Source organism: Thalia democratica, chromosome 8 (genome assembly GCF_965202585.1).
Source record: "Thalia democratica chromosome 8, ktThaDemo2.hap1.1, whole genome shotgun sequence".
Classification (NCBI taxonomy): domain Eukaryota; kingdom Metazoa; phylum Chordata; class Thaliacea; order Salpida; family Salpidae; genus Thalia; species Thalia democratica.
In genome coordinates this window covers 34,554,127-34,579,751 of record NC_139172.1, presented here as the reverse complement: position 1 = coordinate 34,579,751, position 25,625 = coordinate 34,554,127, and the positions used below count along the sequence as shown (strand labels likewise).

The window sequence follows — 25,625 nt, the reverse complement described above, 5'->3', positions numbered from 1 at the left end:
TAGTAGGAAAAAATATATGTGAAAACTATTTTTAACGGACATCAAGGTTTAACTTTGATGTAAACAGCTATTTCCACTTATTTTATACTTGAAAAAATAACAGTAACTTTTCAAGTTAATAAAAACGTAATGTAATAACTAAAATACTTTTTGGTCTTTGTAATTTAAAAATAGACCATATTTTTGTAGTTATTAATCTACAGACCATTTACAAGTTTTTTCCCAATAGCAAGTTTATAAAACTATCTACAAATATTTTTTTTATGTTGTAAAAAAACAGAACTTAAAAACTATGTTTATTAATGCGATTAACTTCCACAAAAACTATACTTATACATCTTTAATCAAAATATAACAACTTTCCTACCACCAAAATTAAGAAAAAGCGACACAAAACTAGTTGAAATTTTATAATTGTACTAAAAGCAAATTATTTTGTAGCAAATTGCATAAACGATTAATCGTACATCTCATTAAAACTAATACAGGCTTTCAATAAATGAATTAATAATAAAGTAAATATGATAAATACTTTTTTAATTAGTCTAAGCAAACCAATAAATGACTTTATGAAGAAGCTCTATATAAATATATGTCTTTTTTTTACATTTTTCAGTAGAAAAAGTTATATTTAAATAACTTGAAAAAAAGCTAAAATCTTTGTTAAAATACAATTTTTCAGTAATAAAACCAAATCAATAATTTTATATTGAAACGCATTATACTTCAAACGAACCAGTTTGTTAGATAAAACCACAAGAATGAAACCAATGCAAAGAACACACATGTAATAAAAACTTTAAATTATACTATTTTGATACTTCAACATTAAATTAAAAGTGTATAAGGACTGATGCAAGGTTTAGGTAAATTAGAAATACTGAGAACAAATTGCCACATCAAGCTTTTAGACGTATTTAATGTGCTAGCGTGATTAAATAGTTTGAAAATATAAAAATATATTAGATTAAACCGCCAACGATCAATCAAAATTTGATTGTGGCGCTGCGCATTGTTTTGGAAATACTCAAAGTCAATTTGCTACTTTTTAATAAACATTAAATTAGAGAATACGCGTTGTTTGTCACGAGTTTTTTTTTCAGACAGAAGCCGACTTTTCGCCGCTTTCTTCGCTTTCGATTTCCACGTTCACCCTATGCCAGGCGTTCCTGTTAATAATTGAAACGAAAATAAATCACAATTTGTTTAATTTAAAAGTTACACGAAGACTGTTTACAAGTTGTACAAACAAAACTGCTAAACGACTTGTAGTTATTGCTTTTAAAAGTTTCAATTTGTTTGTTTTGGTCTTGCTTTTCGGGGCTTGTTATTAAGGAAAATTGGATAATAAATGGTGTTTTTGTTTACGTTTGAAATATGCAAGGCGTGTTTATTGCATTTATTGTCGCTGTTTATTTTTTTCATTTAAAATATCGCTTTTTTTTTTGTTAACTTGACTAAAATGGCACACAGTTTTTAGGTAAAACATATTAACAGCTATTTTCAGTTCTGTTAGAAAACTTTAAACTGAATTTTTCATGAGGCAATAATTTAAAAGTATTTGACTTAAATGTATTCAAAACAAATTTGGATGAATTAATTAACGAGGTTTTTTTTGAATCAGTTCTACTTTATTTTCTGTAAGTTTAATTTTTTAGTTTTTCAATAATCGTTTCTTTTAAAACCATTTAAATCAATCATGTTATTAACAAGGATTATCATGATAAAATGATATTTTGGAGCCTTATACCCGCACTATAAAATTGTTTGGTTGTTTGAACTATGGCTCTCATTTTATATCACACATTAATTATAAAAAATTATACTTCATAATAAGTTAAGACTTTGTAGCGTAAAATGTTGTTAAACAATAGTTGTATAGTATATATGATTCCTTAAAGTGTTTACATGAACATAAAAATTTTATAAGAATAAACAACTCTATTTTAAGATAGCACATTTTATGAAAACTAACATCATAAAACCCCTGAGATTCCAAATGGACGAAGCATTTTCCGGCTGGCAATTGTAAGATGAGTCGATCGCCTGTGTATAAAACAGTTAATTTTTAATAACTTGACAAACAGTCAGTTTTAATAACTTGACAAACAGTCAGTTTTAATAACTTGACAAACAGTCAGTTTTAATAACTTGACAAACAGTCAGTTTTAATAACTTGACAAACAGTCAGTTTTAATAACTTGACAAACAGTCAGTTTTAATAACTTGACAAACAGTCAGTTTTTAATAACTTGACAAACTATTTGTCGTAAACACAACTGGAATTTTTGTTTTAACAACTACTATTGCTTTCAATGCTACCAACAGTGAGTGAACTTGCAACAAACTAAACAACACTTGTTGATTTAAAGACTAATATAAAAAGTTATTCTTTATGACGTCACAACTCACGCGGCACACGAACTGCATCTTGTCGCCGTCCTCGGCCACCGGGACGTCCAAGCTCCACAGCGTCCACGCCCAGTTTCTGCTCGAGTCGTCCCTGTGCGGGTTCTTCTGCATCGTCGCCTCCTGTTGGAAATTTTCTCGTTGTTTTTGAACTGCCTTGTTGAAATTGTAAAATTATTTTAATTAAGTTTAAAGGTTGGTTTTTGCTTTATTAAAAGTTTTGAAGTTGGTAAAAAGTACAAACTGTGCAAGATAACTAACTGTTTATATAAAAAATAAACAATATGCTGGTTTTTCATTATGATATTTTTAATATAAATTTTCAATCGAGTTTTGAAATACTTTTAAAACTGTGTAACAATTATTAAAGTTTTATTTTTTGTATACTTTCCACATAATTTAAAACTAAGCTAATTAAGTTATGAATAGTTGTAGAGTTATAAACTTTGTATTGTAATTTGCATGAAGTAAAACGTGATTGTTACTCGTTTAAATTTGAGGCTTCAGAAATACCTTAAGATAACTGCTTCGCTTTACTAAAATTATCTATTAATAATTAAATAAAAAACTTTGAAGTTAAATCCCAAATAATAGTTACTTACCACAAAACTGCTTTATATATAGAAGCTTGCACAACAAACACGCACATTCTTATACACTTCATACATTTTTGTTTGCTATTTTTAGAAAAACCAAACTGTAAAACGATTACACTTTTTTTCTAAATTTAATAGTGTTAAAATCGGATGATTTGAATTTTATTTGTCTGAATGACAAATAAATTACAGTCACAAAACCTTTAAAAATGACTTAAAATGTATTAGCAAGCCTATATCAAACCGTTGTTATTTTGTAACTTTTTAAAGTTATCGAAAATATATATACTATAATTGTCTAGACTTAACTTTTTTTTTAATTTTTTATAGATGAAACTTCAAACTGTACATATTTTAAATATTCCAAAAACAAATGCAAGAAATACTATTAAAGATTTAATTTAAAATACAACATAGAGTAAGTACGTTTACAACTACTATTGTAATTTACTTTAAAACTAGTTTTTTTTTTTATCAACAGCATTCTAAAGTTTTAACATTACTTTACATTACAGTATAAATGTTATTTAATAAAAACTTTTATTAAAATATACTTTTAACATTTTTAGATTACAAAAACATAATTATATGTTCACCAGACTACATATCATTCTTTTCTTCAGACCCTTGAAAATTAGACAAAAAAAAAAGTTTTTTTACTCTAAAAAAACCATTAAAACCATACTGAAAATTTTAATGAGAAAACATTAATGACGGAATCATCCTCACATTAAATCTAGTTTCAAATTTGTTTAACTACTTTCTGATAATTTTTATTTGTATTTTCCAAGTATTAAAACAACCTAAAAAATCTTCTGTCATTTCCTCATTTTGATTTTTTTTATATTTTAATCTTAAAACCCAAGTCATAAACAAACATGGTTTTAAATAATTGAAAAACTTTTTAAACAAAAAGTTTTAGATAGTTTAAAATCCGAAAAAAATTATCACCTGCCAGCTTTCGCCCCCGTCCGTTGAAACCTCCACCCTGATGATGTCCCTCCCGCCTCCCGACCACGCGTACCCCTTCACCTCTATGACGTCATCGTCTCCCTCTATGACGTCACCCTCCATAGGGTCCGTGATCGCCGACACCACGGGAAGTTCCTGCGAAAATATGTTTGCTCTGTACGGATATCTAGCGGTGATATGTTTGATTGTTTAGTTAGTTGTGATTGGCTTTTTGTTTAGGCTTTAAAATTACAACATTTAGCTTTCAGAAAGTGTTCTTTCAGGCTAAACAGTTAGTCTCTACCGCCTGCCAGTGGTTAAAATTTTTATTTCAATTAGTCTTTTAGTTCTTTTTCTCATAATTTTAAGGTCTTATGACATTAATAATTTTTTTTTGAGTTAGCTCAATACTGACTGTTGGCGCTTGAAAAATTTGGATGAACAATAGTTTAAATTACTAACTTTCAAATTTAAATAATTCTTAGCTATTGTAGTTTACCTTATCCAATAAACTTAAAAAATAATACTACAGTTTTATCAATTAGGCCAGGTATCATCCAGTTGTGACCCATGAAAAGTAAAAGTGCTGCCCGCTAGCACGCAAATTTTTAAAACTTACACTATATATTCTGGCACCTGAAATGAATAATAAGAAAAAGGCATAATTAACGGGAGATTAAAAAAAAAATGTTGACGTTTTTAAAACTACGACTGGGGCCTTTTTTTTTAACTTGGCCCTAGACTATCAAATGCCTATCGACCCCTAAACTAGACCTTCAAAAAATGTTTTTATCATTATTCAATATTTAAATAAATAAGCTTTTTTTCTTTTGATAATTTTGTTCAAAAGTTTTTTACTATCATAACTTTATAGTTAGATTTTCAGGTAATTCTTACTTTGCTTTTTAAATTTAAAACTACTTTCAAGATACGGGTACTAAAACAATTTCATAAGAAATTAAGTTGACATAATCTTAATTTCATGTACCTAAAAACTTTGAGGTGTCCTTTTTAGGTTTTACTTAAAATAGTGACTTACAAAAGTAAAATTAATAAAACACCAGTTAGCAAAAGAACATTACAACACAATGTTATACTTATACAACTTTTTTCAGATAAGAACCGCTTAATGACAATTAAAATAGCAACATTTTACAGAAGAACAATAAAACACTTTTTAAATTTCACAATTTTTTTTAGACGAACATAGTTTTATTGAACATTACAATATATTGACTTATATAAAAATATTTTTATTAATGAAGTCGTGAAGTAGTCACAACAAATGCCATTATTTTCTTAAAACAATTGAACATTGTTTTTTTTTTTCGGCTAAAATTACCAAAGCGAACAATAACTGTTTTATTCAAAAACATAACATTATTTTCATTTTAAATAAAAACTTATTTTGTTGCAAAGGAGAAAAAAAAATAAGATTCAATTGGTATATTGCATAAAAGCTCTTGGAAATATCATCAGGTTAAGTTTTACAGTCAAAGATGGCTCAGGGGAGTCCACCTTGATTTTTACAAGTTGATCTTATTTTATAGAATTTTATCTGAGCTTTCAGACATTTTTAACCGCTTGAAAAAATTCAAAGTATTTTTTTAGATATGAGCGATCAACGTAGGTGACCTCAATAGGTTCCTAATGGAAGGCGCAAACTAAAAACGCAAAAAAGACCATTTCACTAAAAATCTATCTCCTCTTTCATTTTTTAAGCAATCTTTTTCAAATTTTCACAGAAAGCGTATTATTATATTTGAAAAAGATTCAAAGCAGGATTTTTTCAACTTTGAAAAATTAAATTTTTATTAAAAAAACCACCTGTTTTTTTTTTGTTTTTTTCTATCTAAAACTTTTATTTTTCAAATTTGATTTTCCTGAAATTTTGAGGTCTCTAGCTCAAAAAATGAAGGAGAAGATAGATTTTCAGCTATTTTTTAAATTTCCGAGAAAATTGACCCCGAAAAATTTGCGGTCTATACATTTTTACCGGAAACTTTTTTTTTACTTACAATATCTCAAAAGTTAAATAAGATTTTTCATTTCTATAAAAATTGGCTTATAGTTTGTACTTCAAGCTTTCATATAAGATCCGATATTATTTTTAGTAAAAAATGTCGCACTCCCCCTATGCGCTAAATTTCATAACTTAAACATGTCTTTTGTAAAACATAAATATAAACTTAATTTTCTCACCTGCATGGAAGTGACCTTGTTGCATACCAAAATAACAACAAAAACATAGTTAAAAAAGCATTTAATTTCAAAAAAACTGGCCGGAGGTAAACTAGCTTGAGTCAACCTTAACAGCCCGAGTGCGTGGCAACTTTGTAACAATTTCCAAAAGAATCATAAAACATTATTTATTTTTTATTTAACATCATAGATTATTACTTTAAACATTTCCCACCTGTATGGAAGTCGCCTTGTTGTAATCTGCGGTCTGCTGTGTCGTGTTGGGGGAAAACCCCTTGTAGTCGTTCCTCTGCCAGAAGGAGAAACTCTCCACGTCGCTAATGACGACCTCGCTCAGCCACTTGACGTTTCTGGCCCCCACGCAACCCGGCACGATCGCCCTCACCGGGTAACCGTGGTCCCTGTGGCAAGTTGGTTGCTAAGCAACAGATGTTTATAAAAAAATAAAAATAAAAGATCCACGGGATGAGTTGCAATTGCTTGAAGGTTGCAAGAAATCCTACTTCAACATTTTATACCACAGTTCAACAAGTGGGTACAACAATAGAAGTGAAACTAGTTATCAAAATGAATTATATAAATATTATATAAAAAAACTAGTTATTAAAATGAAACAAAAAGTTCACTTAGTAGCAGATACACGAGTTTCAAATAACTTAGTAGCTTAAATTTTTTAAGTGAAATTTATAAATATAAACAGTTTCGTCTTCAAAACAAGCTGATTGAGAAATTCTTTAAATCTCATTGCAATAGATAGAAAAGTTTAGACCTTTAACAATGGCCAGGTTTAATGATTTTTTTAAACTTAATCGAAGTCAGATATTATAAACACTGAGATACTGTGGTCATTCGCATTCAATGTTGAGTTTTTTATAGGTTTTTGTTTATTCAACTGAGTTATTTACTGTTCGACCAAATAGAATCACTTTTTAGAGTGTTAATTTCTTAAACTAATTTGGTTTAATCAAAAGTCTTGAATGTTTGATTTTATTAATTCCAACAATACCAATGCATACAATTAAATATTTCAATAGATTTAGCAACAAAATTTTTACATCATTTAAATTGTGATAGTGTCAGTATGTACTTAAATTTTATAAACAAACTTACATTTGTGAATTAAGTACTAAACTTGCTGTATCTTTACAGCGTATCTTTCAAATCGTTGAACATTTTCAGACGAAATACAGCTAGACTACAACAATTAAATGATTGTTGTACAACACCAGCTTTTTTGTTTGCCAAGTGTGTGCTAAAAATCATTCAAAAAACTTGTTTTTATATTAAAATACGTATTATATGCGTTTATGTGACTTTAGCAAAGACATTCTATTCACAAATGTAAAAATGTCAAAAAGTTTTTGATTTTGTCACTTTTCAAAAGGTGCTTAACTTATTTTAACTAGTTATATTTTAACACGCTGTCAATTACCTTAGCTCTAAAATTTTTATCATTCAAAAAATACTAATAAAAAAGTTAAAAACTAAAATATTTTAGTAGTTAATGTTGACTTTACGACTTACTAAATCTTGGACTTGATCGTTATTGATATTGTTAATAAAATTGTGGTTAACAAATAGCCATTATTCAAATTGCCTCAGGTCGAGCTGAAAAAAAATTCCGGACTTTTCTAAATCAAACTATTAAACAAAACCGATTCAAAAATACCAAAGACTTAAAATTATGTCAAGTTTTCAATCTTATTTTTATACAGGTTAAAACAACAAATAAAATTACAAAAGTAATTTTTTAACAGAATAATATTAGCAAAATTCAGTTTTTAGTGATAATAATCTTTGTTATTAAGAGCATGTTTACATAAAACTTCCTGACTTTTCCTGACTTTCCTTCAAAAACCCCAATTTTTCCTGACTTTAGTTTTTTTTTTTTTTTCTAACTTTGTAGCAACCCTGAAATTGTAAAAATGAATACGTTATTGATTTTTCTTTGAAATCATAGATACTAAAAAACTTTTTTTAAACAAACTTTAAACTTGGGTAAACAACTTTTATTTTGACTGTTTGCGTTTAAAAACTAAAATCAAAAAATTAGAGTAGTAAGGTTTAAATAATATGTATCTAACTTTTCGTGTACACAAGCTGAATTTTGCTTTTTAGATATCAAATATTGTTTTTATTTTACAACAACAATTGTTTTTTAACACTTTAGTCTCAAATATTTTCTTAAGTTCTCAATGACAAAAAATTACCAATTGAATGGTTATCAAATATATTTTTTGTATTTTTGTTCACTTATTTCAACTAAAAAACAATACAAATAGGTAAAATGTTATCAATAAAGGTTAAAAACTTGAAATAAAAGTTTTTTTTATGTTTAAAAACTTTCTTAATAAAGTATTTTTTATACTTTACAATGCTTAAATATAGGATACAGTATTTCAAACTGATAAAAAACTTAATTAACATTAAATTTAAAAAAAATAAGTAAAACTCTTTTACAAATAAAACACAAAACAAATATTAGCTAAGCAAACAGTACAACTTGATTGTTTTGAGACAAATATTATTGAGTTTTTGATTGTAGCGTCAATAAAGTTTGCTCATTGCAGCAAATCGTTTTTATTATTTTTTAAAAGAAACTTTATTTAATCAAACTTAAACTTTAATAATATAGACAATAAACTATGTTTGTACATAAAACAAGACAAATAAAAATAAAAGGTTTAAATTTACTAAGGAGTATCTAAGTTTTATAAATTATTGGATAACTAAAGCTCAAACATTTATTAATCTCATTAAGTTTTTGTAATAGCAGAAGATATTTGACCTATACCAAAATAAGTGATTAAATCTAAATTTTAAGCTTTACACGAAAAAAAGAACACAAAAAGTTATCAACATAAGCGCATGTGCTGTATAAAATTTTATAACTTATGACTTGTAAAACTTTTTTATACAATATAATGATAAAACTTTTAACTCATAACTAGCTCAAAGAGAAAAAAAAAATATTTTAACATTTTTTCTTCATCACTAAAAATACAGCCAAAAACATATGTATACATAGTTAACAGTTCTTCTACTAAGTAACTTGCATTTAATTAATTAAATCAACAAAATCGGCGAAAGTCTGCAGAACAAGTCCGGACTTTCGTTTGCCGTGAGACAAGCTCAAATTTAACAAAAGGGTTGATCATGCCAATTCGATCATCAGACCACAAGTCTCAGTCTACCGAAACTTGTGGTCTGATGATCGAATTGGCATGATCAACCCTTTCTTTAATTAATTAAACATTCAAGTTCATATGTAACTCATGAAAATTTCAAGTTAACTTAAAACAAACAGTTTTCGAATCATCATATACTGAAAATCGTTCAAAAATCAATCTTAATGTACACAAGTGTCTAAAAAACAACCTACCTAACAAAGTTTTGTTTAAAAATTATAAACTTATTTATTGTGGACGTTTTTGAATAAGCTAAGTCTATGCAATTTTTTATAAAAAATTTTTACTTGCACTTGTTTTAAGTAGAACACAAACACTAGCAAGCATTGAAAAGCGGAGGCATTTTTCTTTTATTTCTTTGAAACAGTTTTTTAATAACAAAATATAACCTTAATCTTATCAAATAAAAAAACTGAAAGCTTATAACCCAAAAGATGTTACATACAGCATTTTTTATTATAAAGATTTTAAAAAGGTACAAGATTTTTTAGGTGAATTTTTTGGCTTATTAAACTATTTATTAAATTACTTTACAAGTTTATTTTAATTTATGTAGCTTAGTAGTTCAAACAGGTCATAATTTAAAGTACACTTACCAAAATTTTCTAAAATATATGTTAGCACCTAACCATATACTTCAGAATGGGAAAATGCTACTAATAATGTAAACATTTAAAAGTTTTGTTTTTTAAAACCAACTTTATTAAAATAATATACCGTCAAAAATTCAAGTTAGGCTTGACTTTGTAAATAAAAAATACCTACACATAGTATGGTACAAACTTAAACTTGAAAAAAACTTTTGGTTAACTTTGGTCGTTTCAAATACAGGTTTCACCTGACAGCTAAACGTTTAGTGTACTTAAATGAGTATATGCATGAATAAGTAAACATTTTAGGCGCAAGTTAAACACCTTTTTACATTAAAGTACAAAATAATATATGTTTTGGTTTTAAGAAAAAAATAAGGAGATCTCAACTACTGGAGGAGAAATAATGAATTTGTTCTTTCAAGAATTTATTTTACAAACTAAGTATCGGTCAAAGACCTCGTCAGTGCTTAGATTTATTTAAACACTGACGAGGTCTTTGACCGAAACTTAGTTTGTAAAATAAATTCTTGAAAGAATAAATCATCAAAGTACAAAATTTCAAACTGTATGCTTAAAATATATTTAAAATCCAGATAATCAGTATTGTAGTAATCGGTAACGTTTTTCATGAACATTTCACTTAACTAATCAAAGCATTTATAGTCAATGACTTACCACACTATATTTAAATCAGTACATCAAAAAAATTGACCTCGCTAAAACAAAAAAAAAACCACCACCAAAATATCCTGGGCACACTAAAATATTATATAACAAGTTTACGTAAAACTAGGCAAACACGTTTGAGTACACTGTGTATTAAAAATAAAATCGAATCTTGAAATATTAGTACCATTCGTTTATCAAATCAAAAAATTCATAAATTAATAATTGCACATAATATAATCAAACCGGAATATAAATAACATCTACTTAGTTAATGAAATCACCAAAATTTCGTCGTCACCTAAAATACAATTTTAGACATACTATTTCACAATTTAATTTTTTCATAAAACCTGAGAGTATCAGCATCGTTATGCTATTAAATTAAAATTACAGATGTGCGCACTTAATTTTATGAAAAAAAGATAATATGCTTACCAAATATTTTAAGTTTAGTTGGGTATATAAACAAATTTATCTATTCAAAACAAAATTAAAGCATCTTAGTTTGCTAGACATCCTACACTTAGTTCTACACACTAGTTAACAATTAAAAAACACAAAAACTATAAAAAACAAACCTTGGAATGTCGACACCGTTCATCTGGTACGCCAGTATGACGTCACCCTCCTCCGACATGGCCTTCAGCTTGGGTATGGACGCGCCGTAGGACGATTTGGTCATGTCCGCGTCCAGACCGGTCAGGTGGACGTGCTTGAACTGCTCGTCGTTGACGTCCACTCCCAAGTCCAGCAACACGTCCCTCAACCTGTGTGGGGAGGAAAAAATTTAAATAATGCTGGACTGAATTTGATATGGAAAAATTGATATGCTGCGGTGTTTAATAAATAGTTTTCTTTTTTTTTTCAGGGTTTTTGAAGTAGCGACCTCTAGGATTTTGCTTCTGCATTGCTCTCAACCTGTGGGAAATTAATACTAGGTAGTACTTGCCTAAACTTAATTGGAAATAGTTGAGCATGGGCAATTGCGTTTTTTTTTTTGTTTAAAGGAATGTTTAAAGTGGCAACCGTATCAATCTTCAGTTTTATACTTTCGTTTGCTTGAAAAAGGTTAAATTTTGTAAACTTGTCTCAGATTACGTTCGTTTTAAAAGTAAATAAAAAGAAAAGGATTTAACAAACATCGTTTGCATGAGTTTGAATATATTTTTAAGTAAATGAGACAAACACATATTTTCTAATTTGTTTTACAACAATAGTTTTAAAACATAAGATCAATTGCAATTTTAGAAAACAATTGAACTTAAAATAAAATTTTAGTATTATATGTTTTGGTTTTAAGAAAACAAATAGAGAGATCTCAACTGCTGGATGAGAAGTAATATATTTATTCTTTCAAAAATTTATTTTACAAACTAAGTTTCGGTCAAAGACCTCTTCAGCGCTTAAATAAATCTAAAAAAGATATGTGACAGTCATGGAAAATAGCATTTGAACAATTAAATTAAGATAAAAACAAAATATTACTGAAAATTTTTACTTAAGAAACTAAACAAATCAAATTTTAATATTAAGACTGAGTTTTAGTAGAAGTTTAAATTTTTAGCTAAGTTTTAAAATCAATATAACAACAATAATAATAATAATCAAAGCTGTATGTAGCTTTCTTTTTTCTTCTAGATAATTTACAGACTAAACATTGCTTAAGTTAAAGTGTAATTAATGAAATGAGCTTAAAATTTAATTGAAATTGGTGTAGCTTATTTTAATTGTGACGTAATTATTAAAAATTTGAACAATCTTGTGCTTTTAACAAGAAACGATGATATAAACGAAACACTTTGCAACTGCCGAACAAAAAACAAATGTCCTCTTAAGAATAAATGCTTAGTTGAAAATGTGGTATATAAAGCGACAATCAAATCGGAAAACGAAACAAAAAACTATTTAGGCTCAACGGGTGGAACTTTTAAAAAAAGATGGTACAACCATATTAGTGACTTTAAAAACTATAAAGAGAACGGAACAGAATTATCGAAGTATATATGGAAGCTTAAAAATAAGAACATCGAATACAAAATAGATTGGGAAATTATCCACCACATTGGCAAAGCAAAAAACCCACAAAGCATTTGCAGTACTTGCATATTAGAAAAGGTCGCGATCGCTAAAGCAGACAGAAGGGATAATCTAAACAAACGGTACGAACTATTTTATTCCTGCCCGCACTTCCGAAATCTCCACTTCAAAACTTAAATTACTCGTAATACAGGTTTTATGCATGCTTTTTAATTTTTGTAGCTATAATTTTCTTAAAGTTAATTTTTTTTTTTTCTAAATTATTCAAGCAAAATTTTAAAACTTTGGTAACTATTATAAGCACAAAACTACTTAAATTTACAATATTCAAGTCACAATAAAATTCAGCTTGATTAAAATGCATCTTAACTTAAGCCTACTTATTATTATTAACCTTATTCTTATTTATTTGTGTTGTTCTTTGATTTTTAAATTTAACTAGAATTTAAACTTTGCCAAAAATTCAAACTTAGTACCGTAATTTAACTTGTTTTGTTTTAAGGTAAAAATTTGTTTTAATTGTAAGCTTTCATATAAAGCATTTGAGCGGAAATTTAAATTTTAATAACGATTAAAAGCACAAGATTGTTCAAATTTTTAATAATTACGTCACAATTAAAATAAGCTACACCAATTTCAATTAAATTTTAAGCTCATTTCATTAATTACACTTTTACTTAAGCAATGTTTAGTCTGTAAATTATCTAGAAGAAAAAAGAAAGCTACATACAGCTTTGATTATTATTATTATTGTTGTTATATTGATTTTAAAACTTAGCTAAAAATTTAAACTTCTACTAAAACTCAGTCTTAATATTAAAATTTGATTTGTTTAGTTTCTTAAGTAAAAAATTTTCAGTAATATTTTGTTTTTATCTTAATTTAATTGTTCAAATGCTATTTTCCATGACTGTCACATATCTTTTTTAGATTTATTTAAGCACTGAAGAGGTCTTTGACCGAAACTTAGTTTGTAAAATAAATTTTTGAAAGAATAAATATAAAATTTTAGTATTTAATTCTGTAAGTTTTATTTAGATAGTTTTAAACTAAAAATAAACATGATAAAATTAAAATAATTCATCATACTTCTCAGTTTTAGAATTCTGTAAACATTTTCAAAAAAAAAATCAAGCCTTTAACCGTTTGATATTGATTAGTCTTCAAAAATCAAAAAAAAAGCTACTAAATTAAAGTTTATTAAATTTTTATGAATTTTATTCATAATGAAAAGTATAGTTGAAAAGAGTACTTGTTATCGTTAAAAATATATTGGAATAAAGATTATTTTCAAATATACACTATTCAAAAACGGTATACAACACAATACATAATAAAAAACAATACATTTTACAGATAATTTCTACATTCTAGCATACAATTAGAAGGGGAGAAATTTTTTAACTGTAAAAACAACTTTGTAAGTGGTACGAACAAAAGCCGAAACTTAAAAATAAGCTAGTTTAACTAGTTTTTATGTCACGTTAATTAAGTACCTAAATTTAGTCTTTAGTAAATGTTAATACAGTTCAGCTTTTATAAACATTTACTTCAACAACTTCGGTATTACCAAGGCAAAAAAAAAGGTTGCAATTCTGTTTTTGGTTCAATGTTTAATCTTTAATAAAACTGTGAACAAATCATTTTCCAGTGTAAATAGTACAAAGTGTTTTAGTTTTACGACATAAAACTTGTTTACCCTTGGGCAACTGTCGTGTTTTTTATTTGATGCAATTATGATGCCAGTCAATAAGTTTTATAGGCGCCTATGATAATTTTGTTAAAAAACTCCTTTCAAAAATTAATTGGTATTTGTTGATGGACTTATAACCTTTACAAACTCAGGTTTTGCGTCAAAATAATTTGTAATACTTGGTTATTTTGAGTACTACATACTTCAATTTTAGTTATGTACTAATAAAGGGGTAACAACTGTAAGTAAATTACTTTGGTTTAATCAAAACTTCACTAGTAAAAACTAATAACTGACTGATAGCTTTGGTACTTATAATAAAAAATAAAACAGACGAAAAAAATTAACTATATCGTAAAAACCATAATATTTTTTTTTTAATTTCAAAACCAAAATTATAATTGTTCTCGGAGTGAGATATTCTGTAAAGTGTTCTAAAATTTGAAACATATAATAACTTGAAAAGACCGAAAACTTTTTTACTGATAAATAACTTTACTTTCATAGCAATGAATTTAAATAGAACACAAGATATAGTACTTCAGTAAACCACATTGTTTTTATAACAAAACTATTAGTCAGTTGTTCTTAAACTTGGCAAACTAGATCAACCGAAAAGTACTGTGTGCGTATCAAAAAATGATGTAAGTTATACATAAGCTCGACAATGGGTTTTAAATTATCATTTTAACTGCAATATCCGTATAAGAATTATAATCCTGTGTTAAAAATACATATACCTAATTCTAAAGATAATACATTGCGTATTTACACTTTTCGGCTTATCAAACACATTTTAGTTACTAAAAAGAAAGCACCCACTTAAGTGTACCTTATTAATTTAAAATAAAAGGTTCCAGCTTTAGATTTCATGAGATCGACAAAGAAAACATTTCTCATATACTATGATCATCATGCATTAAAAAAAAGGCTATACAAGGTGAAAAAATGTTTTTTTTACAACTTGGTTTTGAATATTTTTACCAAGCAACCAATTTTGTTTCAAAATTTTCTAAAACTTAAAGAATTATTTGAAACATAAATCAACAAAACTGGAAACCAAAAATGATACTGTACAAAAGAAAACATTAATAGCCAAAAATAAACTAACTGTTTAAGTATATAATTTTCTACTGTGTTAAATTTATTTTCATTAAGGTTTTTTACTCTTAACTTTCTTAGAAAAAAATTATTTTAGGGGCTTTTCTAAATCTTTATAGAAAATGTAGTCAAAAAATATAAAATTATGTACAGTATTTTTAAATTTTATTCCCAGTCTCTTTATTTATTTACTTTCAAAACATTAAAATATTTTTGTTATGATTATACAAGTAATATTTTCTAAAATAAGAGGTCTTAAGCATAGAATTTTAAATAGAAATAGATTTTAAATGAATTTTTACAAGTTTCCAGGAAAATTAATAATAAAAAAATTCTTCCTTATGTTAACAAAAAGAATTATAAAACTGAACATATCTCACAATTTTTACTTTCTACAAAAATACTAAAATCAGGGTTGCCATTCGTTTTTTCAAATTTTTTTCCAAGTTTTCCAAATTTCTTCCAGGTTTTTAAAAGTACACATTTTTGGGTCTATTTTTAGTTGAAAGTTAAGGACTCATACCTAGTATAAAAATATTGAAAATATACTGTAAAGCTACTTTAAATATGTTTTTTAATAAAAAAACTTTTGATGATGACAAATGTTTTTTATTTATATGATAGATTTTTGAGTCAGATCGAAATTTTACAAATGAACATGTGAAAGTTGTTAAAATTCCAGGTTTTTCCAGGTTTTTTTAGTGACTTTTATTCAAAATTCCAGGTTTTTCCAGGTTTTTCAAGGATTCCAGGTAAATTGGCAACCCTGTACAATACATGTTTTGATCTCAATGCTGTATACGATTTTGTTTTAGTGAACAGTGTATATAGCCAACTAAATCCCTAGAAGCGTTTATACCTAAAATTCAATGCTAATAACTGGTTACTATGGTAACTTTTACTATGGTTACTCACTTGGCGCCAGTCCACCTAGCGGTGCCGATGGCGCACAGCCCCCAGCTGAGCCCCTTGACGGTTTTGGCCTTGGACATTTCTTCCCTGCGGTTGCCAGCGCACTGAATGGTGGTCGTTATGGTGTAGGGCTTGTACTTGCTCTTGAGGTCTTCGAGCGACAGCTCAACTGTTTTGTCACCAATCTTCACTCCCATCCTGTTTTCAGTGAATTTATGCTAAATTTTGTACAAGTAAAAAAAGGATCTTTTGAAAAGCTCAAAGCACTTAAGACAACTGCATTTAACTTTTTATAATAAATTTCAAAGTTTTTAAAAAAGTTTATTATTATCACGTTAGAGCTTTTTATAAACTGCGTGTTATTTTAATCTCAACAAATACCAAGCAAATACTTAGTTAGCTTTAATATTTAAAGATATATATACTTAAATTTCAGTGTGTACAAGTTAATTTTGGATTACTAACTGCGGCAAAAAAATTAGCATAGTTCTTATTCTTATTACAAAATCTTTACTGGTTTTCTTTAATCTCTTAAATTAGAATGAGTCAAATTAATAAGGCTCAAACTAAAACATTGGAAAAAAGACGGGTTTGAAGAAGCAAAGCTAACAACACCACAACTTCCAACTCACTTGAAAGTTTCTGGGTCGACTTGCGGCACGGGCAGATGGTTTCTCACGTAGAACAGCTCGTTCGGAGTGACGAAGGAGTCGTTGAGCAGCTTCGGGGGCGGCTCCGCGTTGAACGGCTTCTTGGAGTTGATCCTGAAGGCGGGAAGCCTGGACGGTTCCCGGGCGAACGGATCGTCCATGTCCAAGTTTTTCTTCTTCTGTGAAGAATTTGGCTTTATACTTTTTTGTTGTGTTGATTTTCTACAAGTTTTTAGTTATGAGAATTTTTAGGCGTTTTAAGTTGTTTTCAACTAAATTTTTTTATACCTTGCATCTGTATGGGTGGTAAAATAAGATATTTTTAATACTGTTTGAATTTTTTCTTGATTTGTTTTTGATATCTAGTGTTTGTCTTTTTCATATAAAAATTAAATCAAAATGCTGATGTACTTACAAAAATAATATTGAATTTTTTAGAATAAATAAAATCATTCTTTATTCTATTAATCAATATACTATTTTTTTCAACTGAATAACATTAATGTTTTTTAAATCCTAAGAATGTTTTTATAAACTTTATTGAAAATTTAAAATAGTTGTAATAAGTACATTCCTTAAATAAAATGAAGGTCGAATGAAAGTAAGGCAAATGCACTTAAAAATATGTAATACACTTAATACATAGACAAATTAAGTTGCTTTCTTTTTATTATTACTGTACAGCAATATTTTTCAAAAAACAAAATATTTTTTATAACAAACATTTGTATACTAAAATTTCGTTAAGATGAAAATTAAAACTCACAAAACTAAAAGCAACGCGAATCTAGGCACAGAATTTTTTTTTTTTTAAAGATTGATTGTACAAAAAAATAATATGAACAAAACTGCACAACATATTTTAGTTAAATCTAATGGAATAAACAAAATTCGATCAAGGTAATCCATAAAACAAGCTTACGTCTTGAGGGGAGAGACTTCCGATTTTGTACTCTGCCAGTATTTCGAGGACCTCGTCGTTTTGGTGGACGGCGTACATGTTCCAGAACGGGTCGATGGGGCCACCGGCGGCCAACATTATTTTGGAACCTTCAAGAAAATAAGTGAATTTTAATTAAAAGGAAAACTTACAGACAAGGTTAAAATTTTTTGATATGTTAAAAATAGAATAGTAATATGTCAGTGTTAAAATGTTTCATGTTTCAATAAAATCATACAATCAAACTTTTACTAAACTTGCTTGAAAATACTTATAGTGACAGATCTTTTACATAAGCTAAACAACAGCTAAAACTTTCGAATTTTTTCAAGTTCTTAAAATAAAACAAAATAAAAAAATTATATCTATTGACTTTAGATTTTAAAAATAATTTAAAGTTAAAAACTGGAGCAAGCAAACACAACATATTTAAACAAAACTTGCATAAACTTTAAAAAAGTATATTGCCTATCTTTATTTCAAATATTTTTTTTATTAATATATGTTTAAAACCAGCCTCCAGGATGAGATTCCACGAACTCTGTGATGTCATAAACGTCATCCTTGTACGAAACCCAAATACCAGTTGCCATGGAAGAGTGTTTTGCCACCTCGTCCGCGCTGTAAACTGGCAAGCTCTGCAAAATTTTAAAATAAGTTCCTTTTTATTTAATTCAGAAGTATGCAGTATTTTCAACTTGAAAAAGATTTTTAAAAGTGATATTGTTAGCAATCTACATACTTTTTTAACTTAATTTTGCCTCACACTTACATATGTTGAATGGATAGTTAAAACCTTGTGTTTTCTTTTAACTTTACAGTTACAACTTTTTGAGTTTTGAAAATTATTCAAAAATATAACTATAAAGTATACTTTTACTAGCTCACATGATTTAAAAACGTGAATGAAAAATTCAGAATTATTTTAAAACAGGTATTTTCTTAAGCTTAATATTTATATTACTTGCTACAATAATGTTTTAATTTTTAAAAAATTTATTATATTTTGAGCTTTAATATTCAACAGTCTATGTAAACCTTATTAATTGCAAACCTTGTGTTTATTATTATATTTCTATTTTTTGGCAACTAATTTCAACGTGAGTCCTGTTTTTTTACTATTTTAACTTATTAACTATTATTATTATTTTTTTAGTCTATAGTACCTATAAAACTCTTAAATATGTAACATAAGTATTAAAATCTTACTTAAGTTAAGCATCATTAAGTTTTATTTTTTGTTGTTAAACCACAAATATTTTAACCATAAGTTCAATATTTTGTTGTTCATTTGGTTTTATTTAATATTTTTACATAACTTCCATTTATTTTTTTCAAAAACTTTTTTCAGATTTGTTTATAACAACTGATGATCTCCTATACGCTAATAAAGGAGTGAAACATTGTTTTGTTGATAATAAACTGTAGAAATAAAAAATAGATAAAAATCTCCTTAAACCTATTTTAGTCAAGAACTTTGAATTGTTTGATTTAAAACAAATTACAATATTATTGAATAAGTACAATAATTTAAACAGATAAAGGCACAATTTAAGAAAAAGCATTTCAGAAAAACTATTCTTGAGCAAAGCTTATATCTTAAAGAAATGTATGGTTTTTCAAAAAAAAACATTGCTCTCTTAGTTTTTAGGTGAAAGATTTAGCAATAAAACATGTTTTTCACATTGACATAAAAACTAACTACATTTTTTAATTAAAACCACAGTAGCAGGTTTACAAAATGTGCACACATTTGAATGTTTAGTATGTTAATAAACTTTTTTTAACCACTCACTTTTGCAACAGCAACTTTATTTTTCTTCAAATTTTCATTGTAAAGACCGTAGAGGAAAAGAGAAGAGGCCGCCACTCCCACACTTCCAGTCAGAACATACTTTCTGTTGCCCCAACTAGCAAGTTTTATTTTTAAAGCCTTTCATTTTAGAACACGTGCATTTTTTATAATTAATATGCAGCTTTTATACAGTAAATGAAACTTTTTTTCATTTATACAAAGAATTTAAATTTATTATATATAAAATATACACACTATATAGAATTCTAATACTGTAGTTTCAATAGTTAAGGTTTTTTTTACTACTACAAATAAAAAAAAACATATTTTGGACGTGAACTGTTTTATTTTTGCCTTACAGTGCAACTTTCGAATAACAATGATTTCTTAGCATTTATATGATAATTTTAAAGGCTATTCATAGGTTAACTTCTTTAAATATTATACTTAATGAAAAACACTAATTAGTACTGAGACATCAACTAAATAATTACAACTAAATAACAAATATAAGTAATAGATATGCAACAATTTAAACATGATGAATAGTTGCAATAAAAACATAGGGTTTTCTACTCTTTTAGTCAAAAAAAAATTGTACTGAGTGACTTTACACTGTCCTGAGTTGTCCTGAGTCTTTTCAAATCTTAAAAAATTAATTTACTTTTCAAAATTAATGAAAGTCAAGTTCTTCAACAAAACTGGTTGTCAAATATTAAAACTAAACAAACGAAATTTCTAATTTAGTCTAAAAAAAATTTGCCCTGAGATTATTGAAAATAAACTAAAATTATCTTGAGTTTTTTAATTAAAAAACAAAATATTCTGAGTTATCCTGAGTGTGTGGCAAGCCTGTATAAAAAAATTATAAAAATAATTTAGTTTAAAATGTATATAAATTCAACATACGTATTATCAAATTTCTTTTTACGCTTTAATTATACTTTAAGTGCTTTTAAAACTTTTAAACAATATTTTTTTATCTGCAAGTGGATAATCAGTTTAAATCAAAAGAAGTTTAACAACAAAAAAAATAAAGGTTAAAAAAGTCTAGTAGTACATTTTCCAAGGTATTTTATTTTTGATAAGATATATTAAACTTTTCATAAAACTCTTTGTAACAATAACAATTATTTTAAAGTTTCTGATGAATAGATAAAAAAAAGTTTAAGTAGAGGAACATAAGAAAACTAGTTTAAACAATACCTAACCTATTTGAGTTATGTTGATCCTTGTTTTTGTAGCTGTAAAACCTTTGACTCCTGTAAAAGGTGTAGCTTTAGTAAAAGACATGAACTAATTTAGCAGCTAAACAACTATTCATTTTAAGTTTTATAACAATAGTATATGTATAATTGTAACTAGTAAAATTTCAATTTTCTTAATAAATTTTGTTTTTAATCAGCTTTAATTAAAAAGCATTATCATAAAATTCAATAAGTTTGTAAATATAAAAGAAGCATTTAATTTTACAGAAAACCAATTTAAATATTTGATTAATGAGCTAACTAAACATTCAAGTTAGTTGGTTAATAGTCTCAAAACTTAGTTTGACAGAGGATTTTTGAAAATATTTCATTTCACAAATGGAATGAAGCAAAAAAAATTATCTTAACATGATAATAACAAATACAACACAGTTAATTTAAAAAAAAACAATTAAAATAAATTAGAAAACACGTATTTTTATTGTAAAATAAGTACATATCATCTATTACTCAGTGTGAAAAGGATACAATTTGTCTCAAAACTGTAATGTATGCATCCAACTTATGTATGCATCCAACTTAAAGGACATGCTTTTTCCAGAGTTCAAAGTTATCAATGTCCGTACTGTATTTTCAATAAGATCTTTGATGCAAAACAAAAATAAACTCACAAAGCAGATGAAGCTGGTTTTTCAAAATTCTTTTGTAGTAACAACACTTTTTGAAGCGCCTAAAATGGGATTTTAGATTAAAATATTTTATTAATACAAGTTAAAACACTTTTATTCATAACAGTTTTTCGGTTCTTGTTATAAAAGTATAATAATTATTGAAATATTCATATCAAGTTTTTTAGCAATTATTAAAAGTGTATCAATAGTTTTTAACTAAGCAAAACAGCTGGTATTTAATTTTAATTGGTAAAAAATATCTTTAATTTTGTTACAAAAAAAACAGAATGAGATTTATGATAATAACGTAAAAGTTAAACACTTTTAAATTTATAATTCCCGCTAATTTTTTTATCTATGCTATAATTTTTGAGTACACATAGTTTTCATAAAAAGTCTTTATACATAAAATATCAATAATTTAGCACTTTTTATAATAGTTTTTAGAAACTTATTTTGTTTGGGTTTTTAGAATGCAGCATTTTATTGAGTTTACTCTCCTGTTTTTATTACCTGTTTTCACAGGTAATCAAACATAAAGTTACCACTGTTAATTTATAAAAACAAAGACAGTTTTCTTGAAAACTATAAGCAAAATCAGTTTTCAAAATTAACAAGATTGAAGTAATTAAATATAGATTTGTTCACTAAACTCAAAACAGACCTTAAACTTTTGTTTATACTTGGTATAAAACACAGAAGTATTTTGCAGTTCATAGGTTTACAATTTTTTTGCTACTTTACATACTCTTCTCAGTTTTTATAAAAACAAAAAATAAAAATGTATAAAAGCAAATACCAAAACTTGGTTTAGAATACAGAAAACATACAAAAGTCACTAGCACTTTTTTTAAATAAAAATTAATATCAGAATAAAAAAGCAACATAGATGAAAAATTTGTTGCATAAGCGTATATGAATATGTTTTTAAAATACGACTGTACTAGGAAGTCCATCTTTTACCTACTAAAAGATTTTATCATATTTGTAATGAAATATAAAAAACCTTTAAAGCAACCTATTCTTGATTGTATAGCTTATACAGTATAAATTTTTAAAAAATCTGAATTGTTTTAATCTTTTTTTGAGTAGTGCACATATGTTAGGCCTAAGAGAGCTAAGACAGCTTAAGAACAAGTTAGCTCGATTAGTAAACTTTTAACCAGCTAAAAGTTGCTTTAATTTATTTTTTACTTTTCAGAATTAACAGATTAAGGATAGATAGTTTAAAGGTACCTTCATGAAGAGCTACCTCAAGCACTTTATTTCATGAAAACAAATATTCAACTATATTAATTTATTTTTTTCCACAGTCTTTAATTATTTTTTTTGAAACTAACTAAGTTGAACAAACTAATAAACAAATAAAGTATATTTTGAGTATTTTTTTGAATATAAAAAATCAAATTTTGCATTATTGGATACAAAGTATTTGATATTTAAACCTTTTTTACAACATCAAATCAAAACTTGATCGACTGTTTTGGAATATAAGTGACCAGTAATTACACAATAAAATATACAAGGCACACAGTTTCAATAAAAATTGATGTGTTTTGAGCAATTCTCATCAGTAGAGTACAAAGCTAACAAGAGATAAGATTTTACAAATTTATATGGTTATCAAGTAATCATAAAGTAATTAAAATATTAATTAAAGACAAAAGCAATTAGGAGCATAGGGGGAGGGGGGTCCATTATGATTTTTACAAGTAGATCTTATTTTGTATAATTTTATCTGAGCTGTTAGACATTTTTAACCGCTTAAAAAAAATTGAAGTAGTTTTTGAGATATTAGGAAAATAGGTCGGTAAATTCAATAGGTTGTTAAAGGAAGGCGCAAAAAATGACTATTTTATTAAAAATCTATCTTCACCTTCATTTTTTAACCAATCTTCTTCAAATTTTCACAAATAGTCTATTATTAAATTAGAAAAAAAATAAATACAGGATTTTTTTTAGTTTTAAAAAATAAATACAGGATTTTTTTTAGTGCTAAAAAATAAATAAACCATCTGTTTTTTTTTTTTTTTTTTTTTATTTTAATATCACAACATTCAAAGTCTTTTAAACTATAAAAGGAACGTTTCCTGAAAGTTTGAGGTCTCTAGCTCATAAATTGAAGGAAAAGACAGATTTTTAGTAATTCTTTTAGTTTCCGAGAAAACTGATTCCAAAAAATTTACATGTTTACCGGACACACCACAAAAATTACAATATCTTAAAAGTTGAATAAGATTTTCAATTCTATAAAAACTAGCTTGTAGTTTGTACTTAAAGCTTTCATATAAGAGCCAATGTTATATTCAGTGAAAAAAAAATATTTGACTACCCTATGCCCTTAGTAACAATTAAATTCATACTAGAGTTGCTACTAAAAGAAAATAAAAAGGTCAAGTTATTTTTAAACAAATGCGGGTACCCACAAGAGTTAGTTAACAAAACAATTCAGTTACATTAGAAAAATTTGGAATAAATTAATTAGGACCTGAAAAAGTGTAGTTATTTTAAAACTCCCATTCATTAATAAAAGCTCAGAATCCATTATCAAACTTAAAAAAAAGTATGGTAATTTACCAATACAGCTGCTGTTGTAAAGCAAGCTATATAGATTTACAACAAGACATCCAAGGAGAAGGATAAAAGAGCATGTCCCAAAGAGTGTAGATATTTTTGCTTTTCAGAAAAGAAAGATGGTATACTGGTCAAGGTTTTAAATGCATCCATTGCAGAACATTTGGTTAACAATTCAACATGTGGAAACAGTTTTGATCTAAATAGATTTAAAGCTATTAAAACTTGTAGTAATGTTATTGATTTAATTAAACTAGAAGCTATTTGTATTTTGTTAAGGAAACCTGTTTTATGTAAGCAAAAAAGATGTTGGTTATACTGTTTCTTTATTATTGTAGTACTTTATAAGTGTTACTTTCATTATATATATTTTTTAATGGAAAAAAACATCAGTCTCAAACTCTACTCCTTGCAACAATAAACGTTTTCTTGGGAATATTGATGCATAGTTACAGGGTTGCAATTCATTTTTTCAAAATTTTTTCCAGGTTTTCCAAATTTCTTCCAGGTTTTTAAAAGTACACATTTTTGGGTCTATTTTTAGTTTTATGTTAATTTCTATATAAGAAACTGTGTTAAATAGTATAAAAACATTGAAAACATACTGTAAAGTTACTTCAAATGTTTTTTTTAATAAAAAATTTTTTGATGATGACAAAAAAATCTTATTTATATGATAGATTTTTTGTGTCAAATCAAAATTTTACTACTGAAAATATTAAAATTATTAAAAATTCCAGGTTTTTCCAGGTTTCTTTAAAAATTTCTCAAGTTCCAGGTTTTTTCAGGCTATTTTTGCCTAAATTGTCAAATTCCAGGTTTTTCGAGGTTTTTCCAGGTTTCCAGGTAAAGTGGCAACCCTGTAGTTATACTGTAGATTAATTATAACATAAGTAAACTTGAATGAGTTTAATTATTAATAATTGCTTTTGTTTTTAATAGATGTTTTGATTACTCTTTGATAATTTGTATACTATAAAAATTTGTAAAATATTATCTATTGTTAGCTTTGTACTCTACTGATGAGAATTGCTCAAAATATATCTTGTTTTATAGAAATTGTGTGTCTTATATATCTTATAGTATAAAGAATGTTTTAACAAAAACTACAGTGCTAAATTACATTTACTGAATTGAAACTTCAGTTAGTTCTATTACATTAGTATTAAACTTTACTGACTTTTCTATTCATCTTCAAAGTATAAAGTACCAGACATTCGAAAAAGCTTATGTCAATTTACACAAAAGTTGTGTATGCATTCAAGGGGATTTACCACAAGTGGTACTTCTTAGATAAATAAAGTTTTTAACTATATTATACGTTTTATGTTTTTTAGATATAGATTGTGACATTAGCTTTAGGATGTTTTTTTTAAAGAAAGAGATAAGATTTATTTTTAAAATACAAAGTATGTAAAAAAATTATCTCCAGAAGT

The 25,625-nt window shown here is 26.6% G+C and overlaps 1 protein-coding gene across 1 annotated transcript; it reads right to left on the bottom strand.

The window, feature by feature from the left end:
- Nucleotides 1-433: 433 nt before the first annotated feature.
- Nucleotides 434-25,401, bottom strand: LOC145841962 (sulfite oxidase-like). The gene is made up of 14 exons (XM_082949280.1): nucleotides 25,370-25,401; nucleotides 21,616-21,674; nucleotides 20,948-20,998; nucleotides 19,737-19,851; nucleotides 18,459-18,579; nucleotides 17,924-18,051; nucleotides 16,984-17,180; nucleotides 16,355-16,549; nucleotides 11,187-11,375; nucleotides 6,373-6,559; nucleotides 3,957-4,112; nucleotides 2,413-2,532; nucleotides 1,976-2,046; nucleotides 434-1,169 (listed from the first exon to the last, which is right to left on the bottom strand). Exons 1-14 carry the CDS (start codon nucleotides 25,379-25,381, stop codon nucleotides 1,100-1,102), a joined length of 1,671 nt encoding a protein of 556 aa, XP_082805406.1. The 5' UTR covers nucleotides 25,382-25,401; the 3' UTR covers nucleotides 434-1,099.
- Nucleotides 25,402-25,625: the final 224 nt, after the last annotated feature.